The 17,355-nt window shown below is 40.4% G+C and overlaps 1 protein-coding gene across 2 annotated transcripts in view; it reads left to right on the forward strand.

The window, feature by feature from the left end:
- Positions 1-1,848: 1,848 nt before the first annotated feature.
- Positions 1,849-17,355, forward strand: part of SHTN1 (shootin 1) — a 57,399-nt gene continuing 41,892 nt past the window's right edge. For both annotated transcript variants that reach the window (XM_086466752.1, XM_086466753.1), the window contains exons 1-4: positions 1,849-1,896; positions 9,274-9,334; positions 13,755-13,849; positions 16,023-16,191. In XM_086466752.1, coding sequence (XP_086322878.1) covers positions 13,763-13,849; positions 16,023-16,191 — 256 coding nt within the window. In that variant the 5' untranslated portion in view covers positions 1,849-1,896; positions 9,274-9,334; positions 13,755-13,762. The remainder of the gene's footprint in view (positions 1,897-9,273; positions 9,335-13,754; positions 13,850-16,022; positions 16,192-17,355) is intronic.

A 17,355-nucleotide genomic window follows, 5' to 3' on the forward strand; every position in this document is an offset into this window, starting at 1 on the left:
GGAGTGCAGGGCACATTTTAGAGAAACCTGTTTTTGTTCGTTCCACTCTTTAGATACACCTTTTCGCTTGGAGGAGCAGGAGTGAGGATTTTCTCCATCTGTTGAAATGACCAGATTTCCTGTGGGTTTGCATGTGGACTGTGACTTTGTTTTCAGTGGTTTTATTTGACTTTTTTCCTTTAGGAGCCTTGGAAGTGTTTCAACACTTGCTAGTCACAGCAGAGCTGAGATTCTGGCTAAGAGACTTCTAGCGTTCCTCCGTTTCCCTATCTAGTTGGTGTAGTCAGTAGGGCCTTGCCATTTGCCCATTGCTGGTCAGGGCACAGAAAGAGTAGATTCCTGTGTTTTGAGATACTAACTAGGAGCTAATCCTTCATGTATCCCAGGCTTCACGTACCTCTAGTCTTGTGTCTCTAAGATGAAGTGATCTTGGAGAAAAGAGGAGTTAGGATAATTTGAGTTTTTTACATCTGAGGTACTTCTGTGCTGCTGCTGAGAGTGATAGGCATGCTGAAGGCAAGCAGAACAGTGATGCCGTGGCCCTAGCTTTCAGGGGTGAGTTGAATTAGTTTTATTTAAACAGGTTTTGAAATGCTGGGGAGGGAGGAGAAGAGGGATGTCACAACAGTTTAAAGTGTAACTTTATTTGTAAGAGCTTCTTGTTTGAAAAAGTTTAACAATCTAAAACTAGAAAGGGCTAGTAGGTTTTCAGGTGGCTAATCTACCAGACTGTACAAGTTCATGTCTTCAGATGTCGGGTAAGACATGTTACGTTTAAGATGAAACCCCAACATCTCTGCTATCATCGGCTGAAAACTATATATTCATACCCTTTATCCAGTTTTCATGAAGTTGGCTTGCAAGAAAACCTATGCTAGTGTAGCTCCTCTTAGGTACAAGAAAAAATTTGAGGAGATACTGAGGGGCTGGAATAAGATGCATAGTGATGTCAACAGCCCTCTCACTTTATTCCTGTGGTATGCAGCCTGACGACTGAACAGTGTTCCTTTCTAGTAAGGTTTGTTTCTCTAAGTTTTGGAGGTGTATTCAGTTTCTTACTAGGGACAGTAAAATTTCTATGGTCTTGAAAGGCCAAACAGTCCACATGGGACACACTGAAAGAACAATAGAATTGGGAAGTTGTGGCAATGATGGCACATCCATAAGGTAGTAAAATAAAAGGTTTAAGAAGGGCACACAAAAATACACAGTAAACTGGAAGTTTAATTGGTAGCTGATCGATTGTTTCTTCATATTATTTAGTGGTTTGAAACAATGGCCCTCCAGCATCCTGGAGGTTTATCCCTTCCCTGCTGATCCCTACAGCTGAGTTCTTGTGTGATCTTGGGTAAATCATACAATCTTTTAGTGTCTCCAGTGTGGAGTTTAAAGAAAAAAAAAAAATCTCGCTTAGGACTCTTGTTGGAAGAAAATGTTAATAAATAAATACGTACATACTCTGGAGGTACCTATGCGTGCAGTGTTGCGTTAACCATGCTTTCTAGCATTGATCTGTAACCTGAGCCGGTGTGGGTTTAAAATGGTGACTGCAAGCCAGTACACTCACCTTGTAATTTTTGAACTCAATCAATAAGATTGTTTAACTCTTCATTGATCAAAAATTGATTGTTTTGGGAGCCACCATCTTTTTGCGGCACTTTCCAATTACATCAATTCTAGAAGGATATCCAGTTCATCCATAGGCTATTAATGAAGTTTATGACCCATGTTATTTAAGGAGTCTGTGTAGATAGCCAGAAGAGCTTTGAAGTGAATGAATGGAAAGCTAATTTGGGAAAGGAGGTGCTGCAATATTAACTTTTTTCTTTTTTTCCATGTATAGCTATCGGTGAATATGAAGAGCTTAGAGCAGAAAATAAGAAAACAAAAGAAGAGGTTTGTATCTATTGATTATTTCTTTAATACTAAAATGCTAATATCAGAATACCTTCTTGGCTATGGCAGGTTGTTGTCTGCTTCTGTGAGCTCAGCTGATTGCTTGCAAGTGGTAAGTATTTCTTGTACTAAGGAGCAGTGAATGCAACTCCCAGCAGCCATTCTAGCTGTCACAGTCCAGAAAAGTTGCTAAATATATATATATGTTTTTTAAATGGGTGCTGCTGTAGACAGTTTGCCTATGATTACAGTGGAGCATAGACCAACGCAAGTGTTTAGATATTCTTAGGAAAACTTGTTTCTCTTGGATCTAAACCTTGGTTTATTACAACTTGATTTGCACAGTGGGACTTACGGAAAAGAAAATAGAACAACTCCCCTCCCCCAGCCCTTCTGAAAATTCAGAATGTAGGAATATGATTTCTGAAGGTATTTAAAGTCTTCCCCTCCCTACCCTGGAAAAACCCAACGCAATTTTTGATAGGAGAGCAAGATGTCTTATCTCAACTTGTAGAATGGTACTGTGGCATAAACCAGATTTGCAGCGTATCACATCTTTCTGTGAAATCTGTGTGCCTGTCCAGCTTGAAAAGGACGGGCTGAACGTGACACGTTACTGCAGGCTTCATTTTTTAATGTTCAGAGATACTGATTCTTACTGGAGTAAGAAATAATGACCACTTTCTAGATTGTTGTAATTATGATGAACTGTCTTTCTGGCAGTAAAATTAAGCACCTTCAGTAAGGTGTCTCTTTCCACCCAGGAGTCTTACTCGTTCAGCACACCTGCTTTCTGCAAGGAAGCCAGTGGGAACAGAGAACTCTGAGAGAGATTGATAGCAGCGTTGTGTTGCATAAATCCATGTCAATGTGCAAAAGGTTTTCAGCAGATACCTGCCAAAAGAAACCGTGGCCACTAAAAGCCTCTTACCGGTTCAAGATAGTGAGGAAGGCAGAGAAGTCACTGCTACACTGTATTGTAAACAAAAAAAAAAGTCTCCTTTCTCCAGTATTAGTGAGCTGAAGGTGCAAGAAACACGTTAGTTTTCAAATCCCTGTTAGCTGCCAAGGCATGTAGGTTTATTTTAGCTTTTTGTGAAGACATTTCTGAAGGGTCACTTTTAGTCCAGTTGTTATAAACATTGCAATTCAAGGCTGTATTGGAAGACTTTGTCCTTAACTACTTTCTCATTATTAAAGAAAACTTGAAGCTTATCTTCATATTATGCTTCAGCAATGACTGTTGTGCTTCACTCCCCACTGCCCACTGACCTCCTTGTCTTTATTTTACTGAGCTTGTTGCTACATTCCTGTTCTGCTGTCCTACACCCGAGCCTCAGATATCCTGGGAAATCTGTCCTCTATTTTTACTGTTAGGAACACTGACTGTTCGTATGCTTGTGCTCAGAAGAAAAGGAGAATGAAACTGAGTTAGCCCAAGAGTCCATCTAGCCCTGTATCCTGTCTTTGACAGCAACAGAGAGGGAGGAGTGTAAGAGCATGTATAACACCTCCAGAGAGTACTATTCTAGTCTCTAGACCACTTGCAGCTTGGGGACTTCCTCAAGTGCATGTGGTTTCAGTGTGTTCTGCCCCTCCACAGCTCTCTTACTTGAATTTGTCTCACCCCCCCAAGCCTATGCTGATTGTTGGCTTCTGTCACATGTGAGGAGTTCCACACCAGGACTGTCCACCTCATGAAAAACGAGCTCCCCAGCTTTGCCCTGAACCCTGTCCTGCTAGCTTTGGTGTTTCTTCAACAAAGCTTGATTTAGGCTGGGGGGTGGGTGGAATGAGGAGGCTTTTCTTGAGCTGCATTTTTATTTAGAAAATTTTTGTCTTCAAAGGTAAGTCCAATGAAAAATTTTGTCACCAAAATTGAGATGAAATGAGATGTTCTGAGGTTGTTTCTTGCGTTCTGCTCTTCTTTCTTCCTTGCTCCTCTCTCTCACAAGACTTCTTTTATATAACTGTATATCTCTAGCCACTCCTGTGTGTTTCTTCTGAAGGCTGGTATGATGTTTTGCAGAATACTTGCGTAACAACTCAAAATCCTCCAACCCTGAGCACATGGGGATTACATCCCCAGTTGGGCAAATTAGTTAAGCACGTGCTCAGGGTTGGAGGATTTTTGGTTGTTATGCAAGTGTTCTCCATCCAAGAATCTCCATCCTGCAAACTGGTGTGCTTGTGTAAGCAGTCCTGCTTAATTGTTAAGTGCTTGGACTCAAGTGGTTAAGTGTGAGGCCCGAAGTGCATTTCTTCTACAAAAAAAAATAAATATACTGATACAGAGTTCATGGTTATGTTTGCTTGCAGTCCTGATACTGGAAGAAACTATTCCTTGTGCTACGGTGGGGCTGAGTAATCCTGAAAGCTCGTTAGCGGTGCTCTGATTTCGCGTCTTAGTTTATGCTTTGCAGGATCAAATCTGATATTGGAGGAAGTATAGCAGAGGACATCTCTGCCTGTGGGTCTGGGAAGTTGTGGGTGGCTTCTGTTCCAGTTTCTGCCACTGTCTGTCAGTATGAGCGTAAGCGAATGGCTTCCTCTGTATCGACTGTGGTCACAGAGTTGCATCTACAGGAGGAAGAGAAGAGAAAATTGATTTTTTTAGAAGAAGACTTGCAGACTATTTGTGGAAGGTACCACACAGGAGTTAGATAGCAGTCTATGGATGTGCTTTTGATGCACTGGTGGAATTTTTTTCTAAGTTACCACTACACTTGTATGGCTCTGTGAGATGAGCCGTGTCATGGAGAAATGATCCTAATTTATATTGGGAACATGGAACTTGGTGGATAATGGGCAGCTAACAAAATAAGATGCAATTTTAATTTTTGAAAATTTATGCTTTTTGTTCCATGGGGTTTTTTTAAGATTAGAAAGTAAATTGGCTTTTATGTAGGTTACTTTGTTCAAAGCACTGCTGCTTAAAAGGATGCTAATAACCGTGACAATTCAGGAGCAAAATATAAGATCTCTGATCCACAGTGTCTTTTCATTATTGCCTTACTAGACTGCCCATTTGGAGACTTCTGGTGGGGTCTCTGACAAAATCGTGCAGGCATTTTTCTAATGAGTATTTTTAAATACGTTAAAAAACTGGAGCAAAAATTACATTGTCAGATTACTTCTCTTAGGCCATCCTTTTACTTTAAGTAGCCAACTAAGCATGCATACCAATCCCCCCAAAATAGGTAACTTGGGTTCAGTTGCACACAGATGCAGATAACTTAATATGCAGTTCTGACGTATTCAAAGTCAGATCATGAATAAATATTTGACTACTTGCTAATCAGACAGAAATGACTCTGAACACTGGTTTTGACAGTGTTTTGTCATGCTGCCAGTAGCGGAAAAAAAAAAGCAAGACAGCTTTCCAAAACAGTAGGTATAATACTGTATCTCTGATATATCATTCATGGTGTTTGCTCTGCTAAGGCACTTGTATAGAGTGGATTATATGTTTTGTCACCCAATGGGAATGGAGAAGGGATTCTTCCTTGATGACATGCTCATTCTTTCTGTAAGTAGAGTATAGCAAATGTCACAGGATGCTTTTGAGCACTGTACCAAACTCATAATTTTAGAACAAGCATTAAATCTGCATAAATTTCACAGTCTGTGTAAATAGGAAAGAATGTATCTTGGGTTGCTTAGCAATAGCTTAATTGACTATATGGCTACTACGTGAACTTCTTGCATCTTAATATCTGGACTGAACAATCTCCTTCTTGTTTTTGCCCTTTGAAGGCCTTTTACTGAAGTCAGTAGGAGCTTATGTGCAAAATAGTTGACAAAAAAGAAGCCTGTTAGAAGAGAATAGGCAAGAAACCCAGGCCTCCCTGGAATTAGTGGCAAAGAGTCATTAAAGTGCTGGGAGTGGGTGTGCAGGGACTCTGTATCCACAGGCTTCCAGGAGGTTGTGTGCATCGACTTCCCAACATGACGCTCTAGTATCGTGATGGCATGGTACTGTCCTGGTACTGTGCTAGCTCCATGGACAGGCCAGGTTCCTGACTGCTGTTCACCTCGCTACATATGCAGTATTTGGTTTGAACACCCATCTTTGACGTGTCTGTGATTAACTTGTAAGTAGTCAGCGTATGATTCTCTGTGCTAGAAATGAAAGTATTGCCTCGTATCTTGTGTACCTAGAAGGCAAAAATCTGAAATTGAGTGAGATCGGCAAAGCTCCTGAACTTCCTCCTGCAAAGATGGAGAATTGTAAGAAAGGTATTCACAAAATTAATTTTGGAAACTGCACTGTTAATTTGTTTCTAAAAATACAGATGCAATGTCTTTTTATTGCCAAGAAATTATCATTGACTCCTATAGCTAGTTCAGGACTGGAATGGCAATATTGTCTATTACCTTTGTTTTTTTATTGGGATGATGGTGCTATAAATACTTCATTTAAAATATAGTAAGTAAAATGGTATAAATGCTTATTTTCCTCTGCAGAGAAGCTGGAACTCTTAACAAAATAAAGGTAAAACCAGAAAATTGACTCACAATCCAGGAGTTATCAACTTATTTTTTTTTTCATTTGAGAGTATTCTTTAATTTGGAGCTAGCTGTTAGTACTGACAAGGGGAGGCTTAGTAAATACTTGAAAGCTGTTTCTCCTCAACAGTTGCATGCGCTTGAATGTGAAAAGTGAACAATAGATTTTATAGTAATGTTATGCTGTTTGCCTTTTCACATTTAAGATTAATGGTGTTCATCTCAATTAACAGTTCTAGTGTATATGCCTCAAATTACTTTTTTGAAATGTGAGGTGGTTTTGAATTTTGAAGGCTTTTGTGCAGCTTTTTGAGAGCAACTAACACTTCTAAATTTGGGTATTTTAAATTCCTGTTTTAAAGGTAAGGCCAATTTATTTTAAGGGATGTCAGTGTGTTTTATTATGCAACTTGATTGCTTTGTATGAATATTTTGTTTGTGTAACTTTCCTATTTGAAACAGTACGAGTAGTTAAAGACAATCTCAACTTTTTCTAATTCTTAGCTAAACAGGAGATAAAGTGTTGGGTTGTTTTTTTTTTTTGATAGGACCTGTGAGAGCTCTGCTTGCACGGGTCTGATTGCAAGACAAAAGGCAAAGTGTTTTCCATTGATCATTTCAGCAAGGGCAACAATCTCCCGCTCTTCTTTTCTTCCTGCTCTTTCATTCTGAAGCACAGTAGAAGCAAAAGGAAAATATTCAGAAAGCTGCAACTGGGAGCAGGAATTGCTCTGCAGAGACCCAAGCCTACAGACCCTGATTGTGCAGAGAAACGTGTGTAGCTGTCAGGAGAATAGTCAGCTTGCCGTGGCCCAAATGGAGCGCTCTCTGCAAATAGCACTCAAGGTGAAGTGGAATAGGTCATTTAACTTCCCCTTCCACTGCACAGGGAAAGCTGTTACGCCTTACAGCATGTTGCTGGAGGATTTCAAAAGGAATTTTTCCTGTCGTTGGGATAGGGAGTATACTGCGTCCTCTACATCAAGGTTTCTATTGGTAGGAAAGTTGACTTCCACAGGCAACAGATCAGATCCTTAAAATGCTAATCTTCCTGGTTTTTAAACTGAGGATTAAAAGCACTTGCTCACTTAATGCGCAGTGGGCTGAAAGCTTGCAGCGTGCAGAAAAATCTGTGGGTGAAGTATGCCAGTGTGGTTACAGTGTCTCTCTTGTAAAATACAAAGAGGCAGCAACTCACACTGATCCCCTTTTTGCAGTGGAGCTGTGCTCTGCAGGAACAATCAGAAATACTTTCTTTCTGCATCTTTCACTGCCTTCTGTTCTCAGACTGCACTTCTGCCAGTAAGGTAAGGCAAATTTTTACTGAGGAAACTGAGGGAAAGCAGCAAGCAGCAGGATTCGTGCACAGATTTCACTTCCCCACCTCTCCTGCGCAAGATTCTCTAAACAGCTTCTTTGTTAACAGGGCCAGATGAATCGGTGAGTCCTTGTCTGGTGCAGCTTGCTCAGCACATCTTGTTCTTCTGCAGCTCTGCCTTGTTTCACAGAGCTTTACAGCAGCTGGTGACTGACCTGTCCCCCCTACTCAGCTGCTGTCCCTTGCCCCGTCATCCCAGTGCCACGAGAAGAGAGATTGCTTGTTGAGTGCAGCTCCTTTTGCTCCCACAGACAGCCATCACCGGCCGCTTCCAAAGCCTGCACGGAGGCCGGCCCTGAGGCGACACCCATGGAATCCTCTGCTTGCCCAAGAGCAGATCCTCCTTTGGGCCTCATCCAGGGTTCTCCGGAGATGATAGAAGGGCTCTCTTGAATTTGGCTGTGTTTGAATCAGGCTCCCCCCCTTCTTGTTACTTAGCAGTAGGCTCCTTTCCCAGCTACCTCAAAGTGGGTCCTCATGTGGAAAAACTGAAAATCAAGCAAAATAATTTCAGGGTTTTTTTTCCCAGTTCTGTTCCAGTGACTGGGTATCCTTGTAATTGCAGTTACACTGTAAGGAGCTCAGTTGCACAGATCTCTTCCAGAAGTTAACTCATGGTCTTACATTGATTTATTACTGTGAACATACACAGCCGCATGTGAGGAAGGATGTCTGGCACGCCGTGTGTGTAAGCACGTTGTGCGCCAGTCATACTTCCCCCCCGGGTCATGTGTTTTTCGCTGTGTGGTTAATCACTGACTGTCTTTTCTTGTGAAGTTTACTCATTTCTTTGAGTTCTTTCATTTGCCTGTAGAAGGAGTTTTCTTAGAGAAGTCTGTTTAATGTCTGGTTTATTCTTTCTGTTTGAAGAAACCTTTCCATCATAAGATCATTGATTGCAGCCCTGTGTAGTATTGGCATTAACACCAAAATTAATAAAACTGGGGTGATGGGAAATCCTCCAAGTATGAAAATTAGTGTCCTCCCCTCTTCAAGGCTGAAGCTTTGCTTACGATGTTATGAAACTGAACAGAGTGTCCCTGTTTATTGGCTTGGAGGTTTTCCTTGCACATGGTAGGTGTAGAAATGTAAATGTCTTTTCCAGGTCTATTTGTGTTGCAGAAACTAGACTTAAAGCATGTTCTTGACATGCAAAGTATTGCTTTTACTGTTGTGTGGAACATAGATGACTGTTTATATCAGTTTTGGATAATGTGACTCTTCTAAAATATTTTCAGAGTAGCTCTGAATTGGAACCTAAAATAAGTACAACTTGCCAATTTGGTTGGGAAATACTCTGGGTAATGAATTTTTTTATGCATAGTTTCTATCGATCTTATATGACTGAGAGCAAAAAGAAATGATGCTTTGATAGGCTTCTGTACGTTCTTGTGCTGGCAATTGGACTTTGTTTATTTTGCACGTTGTGACTGACTGTTAATTAAATAACTGGCATCAGTGTTTCATTTCAATTTTCTCTTCTCCTACAGTGTGACAAAATCAAGCAAGAACGAGATGAGGCTGTCAAAAAACTGGAGGAGTTTCAGAAAAGTAAGCTGATAATGTTAGTAGGAATTTTTTGGTGTGGAGTTACGAACATCACTCTGCATACTCTACAGCAGTATTAAGAATGCTGAGATTCAGGTCCACTTGCTGTTTCTCCTTAAAAGCCTTGTTTTAAGGAGCTAATCCGGTGAGGCTTTGACCATTATCAGGCTAACTGCTGTCACAGCATTTATACGCTCTCACACAGGTAGCCATTCCTAAGGTGCAAAGTGGTGAAAATACAGTGGTACAAACGCGGCTCTATCTCACTTGGATTCTGCAAGTGGCTTTTGGAATGATATATGAGTGGGGTTTGATCCTGTTGCTGAGATTGCTAATAGTAGTGATAATGGTCATTTTTTTCCTGAAGGAGTAGTAAAATTACTGTAAGCATAGACACACCAATAAAGGTTTTTAGGATGAACTGCTGTCTCTTGATAATTTTTAGAGCAAGTTCTGTCCTGTCTAGGCTGTGAGAATGTCAATATTCAGTTTTACACTTTTATGGTAATGGTTCTATTGAAACCGTATGGTGTCTGGAAGCAACAAAGCACATCTAATGGGAGTGGAAGTATCCTAGTGGAATAGCTCCTTAGAAGAGACAATTACAATAGGATTGTGGTCTGTTATGTCTGGTTTGTGCAAGTACGGTGAACTGCACGAGGAAGCATCAGAAATGTGGATGAAGTTAATGCAGGAGAAGCAAATCACATGGTCTATACTTTTGTATATAGAGGAATTTGCTCACTTCTATTTTATAATTGTTCATGTGATACAATTATGGAATATAATCTAAAATTGACAGGAATCATCTACTGCCTTAAATGATCTTAGATAACTGTTCTGTGAGGCAAGAATATTCTCTAAGAAGTCTAATTCCTCTGGAAAAAAAATGCAGCCTGTTTTGTTTTTGTTATGATATGAGGAATACCAGAGTGTGGCAGAAAATGTCAAGTAGTTAAGACTTAAAATTTTAAGTAATATTTGATGTTGTAAAATTTTATAGGTTTCTTTTATCTTCCTTTCACATTTTTAAAGGACATACCTTGTAAACATAGTGATAAAATGCCAGGAATATTAGGATTTTAAGGCAATAATAGAGCCCATTATTTAAACGACAATATAAAAGGCAATTATATTGATGAAGAGCTACATTGGCTTTGTGTCTGTGAATAAACTTGGCCTGTACTCAGCTTCTATTTGTTCTCCTGGCATAAACACATATTGTGTGTGATTCCAGTTTAATGGGGCCCCGTTTGTATGCCAAGCAGCTGCATTTTAGGCCCTATTGCGTGATTTCATAGCTCTCTGAAAATTGGTTCTATTGAGCACGAGAGATAGAAGGTGGTGGTGGGGGGGAAAGCTTCAACACACAATCATTTCTTTTCAATTGGAGCCAGCAAGGTTGATGACAACATGACCATTGTGTTATAATGATAAGACCACTAAGGATCTCTACCTCTCATCAAGGCTTTCACACAACAGCAGATACAATTTAATTCACTGCTCTGTCAGCAGTGCTGATACCATTATGCCGTCTGTCTCCACAGTTATAATCACTGTCCTCCGAGAAATGCAGTTGAAATGATCTTGAGCAGTCAAAGAAACTCTCAATTAAGGCTGCCACTTCCAATGTGTCAGATTGTGTCTTATGCACTTGGTACAATTTTCACTTCCAATCCTGTTTATTTACAATGTCTACCAGTAATTACGCTTAACATGTCATTTAGTGAGGGTGCCCCTGCCAAGGAGATTGTTGGGTGCTGCAGTACCATTGAGTGGGAGTTTCTCGCAGTCAATGCCATCAGCGGCTTTTAGTCCCTGATGGGATGCAGTAGTAATGTTGATAATGCAAGTATCGTGCTCATCAAGTCATAATTAGATGCCACTCAAATGTGCCACTTGTAATAACAGTGTTGATTCATGTTTTCTCGGTGACTGCAACTACTAATTAGTTAAGTGGTTTTTGGTTGGCCTGCATTTGCTGCGGATTATTATTACCCCTGAAAAAAAACTGTCAAGGTTAGAGATGTTTCAGGCCACTTAGTGCTGCTTTATGAATTTTAATATTGACATAATAAGAACTTTGGACAGACTTAGGAAATAATATATTTTTGTATTTAATTTGGAAAGATTTTTTTTCTCCTGAGTTAATCATAATTGCAGGTTAATTAAGTTTAAATGAACCAAGAGTAATCCCTAGTTCTGCCATGTGAGCCCAATCCTTGTTTTCTAACCTTAGCCTCGCTTGAGGCTATTAGATTCCTGTCTGTAAAATGGGAGCAGCTCTGTATCTCCGCTGCTCCTCATCCTGCCCAAAGCATTTCATTACTCCAAATTCCCAGAGCTAGGTAGAATAAAACGAGAAGAGGTGTGGGCATGTACTACCTGAAGCTTTTCCTCTCTGAAATTAAATGTAGCAGCTGGTACGGCACACTTGGAGCAGATAATTTCTCGAAAATTGGAAAAAACGGAAATAAAAAGACATCCAAAGAAGGAGGCGTGGTTGCTCTGCTGTTAGATGACTTCATGTGAATATAGTTTTTGGACCAAGATTTCCCAGTGCTCTGCCCGACTATTTTTTTTGTTGTTGTTGTCTGCTCATATTTTGTAGAACTTGTTTCTTACTGATTTGACAGCAAACTCCAAACTCCAATGTCTTGCTGGTTTCATATGTTATTAATGAAAACGTTAGTTAATATTGACTAAGAATCTATAAAGCTGCATGAATAACACTTGTTAATGGCCTGCTTTTTCCTATCCTAAAGTCTCATTTTGTAGTTATTATGATGACCTCTGGATGTCAAAGAGGATGTGATCCTCTCTAGTATTTAGGCAAAAGTCTTGGAAGAGGGCAAGTGGGACTTTCTGTACCACTGGTCCTCCATATTTATGCTATATTCTTCCAGCCTTGATCCTCCTCCAAAGTACTGTTCAGCTGCAGATAGTCTTTTCTGCACATTGAAATCCTGACACTGGGCTGAGAAGGAATCTGCACCATGAAACAACTTGGAAAATTAGGATCCAGGCTGCTGCTTAGGATGGATAAGGGTGCCAGGAGCCAAGGAGGGCTTGCATTAATGAGGAAGGCGCTCGCCTGAGAAATGGGAAACTGTTCTTGGGTTTTCTCCTTCACTCTAGATCCCCTGTGTGACTTGAAGCTGAAGTTGAAGACTTTCAACGTTAGTAAAGTACTTGTGTGCTGCTGCAAGTTGAGGGGAATTGCAAGCCAAAATGTATCTGTGCTTTTAAGTTCCCTGTAACTCACATTGGTATACTATGTTCCAAAATAAGATTTGTTCCATAAAGTTTTGGTCACTCTAAGAATATTGCATAGCTTTGACGTAGTGGTGTGTACCCATTGCGGTAATAGGGATCCTGTAAGTGCAAAGGACAGATGTGTCTCTGCTCTTCCAGCTGTGACATCAAATGTAGTAGTGCAGCCGTGTATTTCGAATGCGGTCAGACAGCTTGTGCTCAGCTCTGGTCTCATGGAAGTCTGTGTGTGTGCATGCTGGCGTCTGAATCTTTGTAGTGGAATGTGAAGGTAGGCTGTGAGACCATGATGGCTATTTTAGGGCATGCTCAAGTACAGAGAGACTTCAAATAAGAAACAGTTCAGACACTACAGCCCTATAGTAATACAGAACTTGGGTTGTTCAGCTGAGGTGGTCAAAAGTCATGCAGTGCAAGCAGTGGTGAATTTCCATCAAGATTGCATCCACTAGGGTGTATCCCAGCTGCTGCAGGTAGCTTCGAAGCGGATGGGGCAGAACGAGATGAAGGAGCTGTGCTGTGATAATGATTTGACTTCATTGGGGCATGTGCTGTAGGAGGGACTGTGAATATGGAGGCTTCAGGCACATAACTCTTTTCTCCGTTTCCTGATAAACTTTTCTCAGGCCTGTGCTATGTGTCCACCCTGCAGCTCTTCTTGTACAGTGTGTTTAGCAAGTGTGATGATACCTAAAACACCATATAAACCTGAAGACCAGAAGGTGAAAATAATCTTTGTAACACACCTGGGTTAATCTTGCTGTTTAGAAATACTGAAGTTCCAATCTTCTGAAAGCAGCGTCCATACCAAATTTTCAAGAGGATTATGATGGCAGTCTTAAGGGACAGTCCTAGTGGTCTCACTGATTCTTCAAGCGTTAATGAAATAAAGACTGAATGACGATGATCATTCATACGTTTATGCTCAGTTCTCCAGTTCCCCCTCTGATGCTGCAGACATGGCTTGAAAGAGTTGCTTAAAGCGATGAACCAAATATTCAATGCTCAAAACAGTTCCTGTCCATGGAGATTATCTAAGTATGAAATGCTTACATTGCAAGGTAATAGAAAAAGAGGTAGTATTTCTGATCATGGGATGGATGTGTCAAATGCAGGAAAATACTGACTAATTTTTAAACTCTTCTCATAGTTTCTCACATGGTTATTGAGGAAGTGAACTGTATTCAGAACCATCTTGAAATTGAGAAGACGTGCCGTGAAAGTGCTGAGGCTTTGGCTTCTAAGGTGAGAAGAATTATGGTGGTTCTGTTTAATCTGAGTTCTTTTTTATTTATTTTTTTTTAATTTGAGATTGTATGCATGTCCCATATATGTTTTTGTATAATCTTGCAGGTATGTGAAATTGTTTTGAGGTGGCAAAAACTACTAGCCATATTTGAGATGCAAAATACAGTTCCTGGCTTTGAAGAAAAAAAATACCCATTTTAATTTAGTTTCTATTTTGAAACAGTAAGTAACGGACCAGCATCTCAATATCTAGTTTTTACACGCGTTTAGGTTAAATGGAAGACAAATTTTAGAACTGTCCTGTATGAGATATAAAACAATAATGAGCATTTCAGTGTCTAAATCAAATGGAAAAAGTCAACCACTGCATTACATTTCAGGTGATTGTTTATGAAAGCAAAGCGAGGGCAGGGGAAAGGTGACCTCCGCTGCTCGTTGATTGCGTCTAGTCTGATGAATTTAACAAGTGTGTAATTTTCTATATTCCATCTCATCAGAAGTGCATTATTATTAAAGAATGTTTTTATCTCTCTTATATATTTTTGGTTGTGTAAAATGCATCTGAGCCACTTCATCAGAAAATGGATTACAGCAATTTTGAACCAAATTTCATTAGCAATGCCGACTGCCTTTTTTTTTTCCTCTCCCTCCACCTCCCCATCCCCTGCCCAAAGTACATCCTTAGATATGGTAAAAATCACACCAGCAAGAAATCACTTTAATTTAGATGCATTAGCAATGTACTTTCTGGAGGTATTTACTTAATTGTTTGCATAATGACACTATATTAGAATTCATAAGATAGACAATCAGCATATAAGTAAGAAAATGAACATATTTATGCAACTTTTCTTCTTCTCTGCACTTTTCCTGTAATGCATGTACAGGGGCAGTTCAAAGACTGGCTTTACTCCACGGGGCTGCTTTGCCAAAGCTGATTTGTTTGCTGCTGTGGGCTGACTAAACCGTGTGAGGTTCCTCACACTGCCTTTCCACTTGCTCAGTTTCATTCTTTGGGAATGAGATGAAGAAGTTCTTGAGTAAATCTCTCATAGTTGGGGGGCTGAGGAAAAGGGAGATCAAAGATGATTGCTCAGGTAAAAATATAGAGTCAGCCTAACTATACAGTATATGTTTATTTGAAGGTAAATATTGGACTTCAGAAGTGCATGTTGACTTGGACGTGTTGTAGGTCAGTACTAGAAAATCGAGTCTCATACTTAGACCTGATTACAGGGAATGCTTGTCTGGTGGGTGGGCAGTCACCCCAACATATGCCTGAACACCCCTGAGACTCTGCTGAGCTTGCTGAGAGCTGCCAGCATGGGGTGTCTAGATGCAGGACAGTGAGAGAAATGAGTCAGAGTGTGAAGCATTTGCAGCAATCCCCGTTGTTCAGTTTTTCCTGGCACCTTGATCAAGACAGAGGTGCCTTGCAGAACCCTTTCTGTATCATCCACCAGCCAGTCATGTGTTTAAGCATCAAACTCAGAATAGTTTCTGACTCGTGGTTTGACACAGAAAGAATTGGTTTGTGGTACAGCTTTCATCTTACCTATGTTGCCTCTACGATAATAATTCCTGAGAATTGAAAATAGTTCAAAAGAATTTTGAGGTAATTTTGTCGTGGCTGGGAGTATAGTAGTTGTGGTGTTTGTAGTTTACAAATGAAATAAGGGCATAGGAGGAGATAAGAGTTTTTATTTGACCAATTGATACATCTGGCAAAACCAGACGAGCTTTCAGGAACACAAGCCCTTCTTCAGGTCATCCAGTTAGGGCTTCTGTTGAAGCTGGTACGTGCTTAAGGGTAAGGAGCTGAAGCAGCTATCACACAGAATATGTAGCATTGAGTAAGCTTGATAGTTGATATGGTTTGATTTGAACCTACACAGGGTATTTGTTAATCAGAAGTACCAGAGAGGAAAGATGACCGTGGATGAAGCATCATGTTGAATTCAAGCCTACTCAGAGGGGAAAGTGGACAAGCTTCCTGTGTTCAGACCATTTTAATGTTGAACAGAGCATTTAATCTGATGTTACTTTTTCTTTGTTTGATAGATCTTTTAATGATAAAGGACAAAAAAAATACAGTTGACTTTTTTCTCTTGCACAGCAGCTTAAAGACAGGCTAACTAGCTTCTTACTTTTTGTGCTTCTCAACTTTCAGCTGAACAAAGAAAATAAGACCTTGAAAAGAATTAGTATGCTTTATATGGCAAAACTGGGCCCAGAAATTATCACTGAAGAGATTAACATTGATGAGGATGATTCATCTACAGATACAGGAGCTAACTCTGGATCATGCAATTCTGTGCATTGTCAGCAGCAAATAAAAGGTGAGCGTTGTTGCTGAGCCTACACCACCATACAAGGCAGAAGGTGTTTAAAGAACAGCAGTATTGGTTTGGCCTGGAGATCTGTCTGGCTCGGAGTCATACTTCTGAGAGTGGTCATCAAAGGATTTCCAGGAAAGACTGTAAGAACACGGTAGGCTTGCAGTGATACTGTCTCGTGTGTATGGTGGATATGCAGCCTGCAAAGTAAGTTACAGTGCAAAGGGAAAGTGGGATCTACACAGCTAAAACAGTTCATTGTTAACTGAGTTGGTAAAAGAAGTATTTCCCCAGATCCTTAGCAAAGTAAAAGCTGAGCAGAAGGACAAGGTCACCTTGGTATTGCTCCAACTGCAGGGTCACTGTTTAAAAGCTTCTAAGACAGGACTCCATTTCTGTTTCCGTTGTGAACCTTTGTACGCACAAACTGCAGTCATATTGCAGAGCCATTACCAAACAACTTGAAAAGGGACTGTTGGACTGGGACAAACATCAAGGCTTGGGAACATGGAAGTACATTGGTAAGATAAATCTGTGCTTCATTAAGAAGTTTCTGGTTCATTTTTGAAAGGCAGTTTGTATTTCTATCATCAAAAATCTGCCTTCTTCCCTGTGATGAAGTCATCATGATTCTGTATGTTGCCCACATTATGCATTTGGTGACAGAGAAAGAAATTAAGTGGTGAACTTTTTAAAAAAAAAAAAAAAAGCTTTCATTTTTTTTTCTGATAATAAGTTACAACAGCAAATAAGGTCTAAGTACAGCTGTCCTGAACTTTCGGCCTGACCTTACTAATTGTTTTCTGTTTGAACGCAGCAGCCTCAATGAAGTGGTGCAAAGTATCCCTGAGAAAAAGCAACGGCAGCTGAACACGAGCCAGCAGTGTGCCCCGCTGGCCAAAAAAGCCAATGGCATCCTGGCTTGTGTTAGGAATAGTGTGGCCAGCAGGAGTAGGGAGGTGATCGTCCCCCTGTACTGGGCATTTGTGAGGCCACACCTCGAATGCTGTGTGCAGTTCTGGGCCCCTCAATACAAGAAAGACTTTGAGGTGCTGGAGGGAGTGCAGAGAAGGGCAGCGAAGCTGGTGAAAGGCCTAGAGAATAAGTCTTATGAAGAGCAGCTGAGGGAACTGGGGCTATTGAGTCTTAAGAAAAGGAGGCTGAGGG

The sequence above is a fragment of the Leptosomus discolor genome, chromosome 6 (genome assembly GCF_034619465.1).
Source record: "Leptosomus discolor isolate bLepDis1 chromosome 6, bLepDis1.hap2, whole genome shotgun sequence".
Taxonomy (NCBI): domain Eukaryota; kingdom Metazoa; phylum Chordata; class Aves; order Leptosomiformes; family Leptosomidae; genus Leptosomus; species Leptosomus discolor.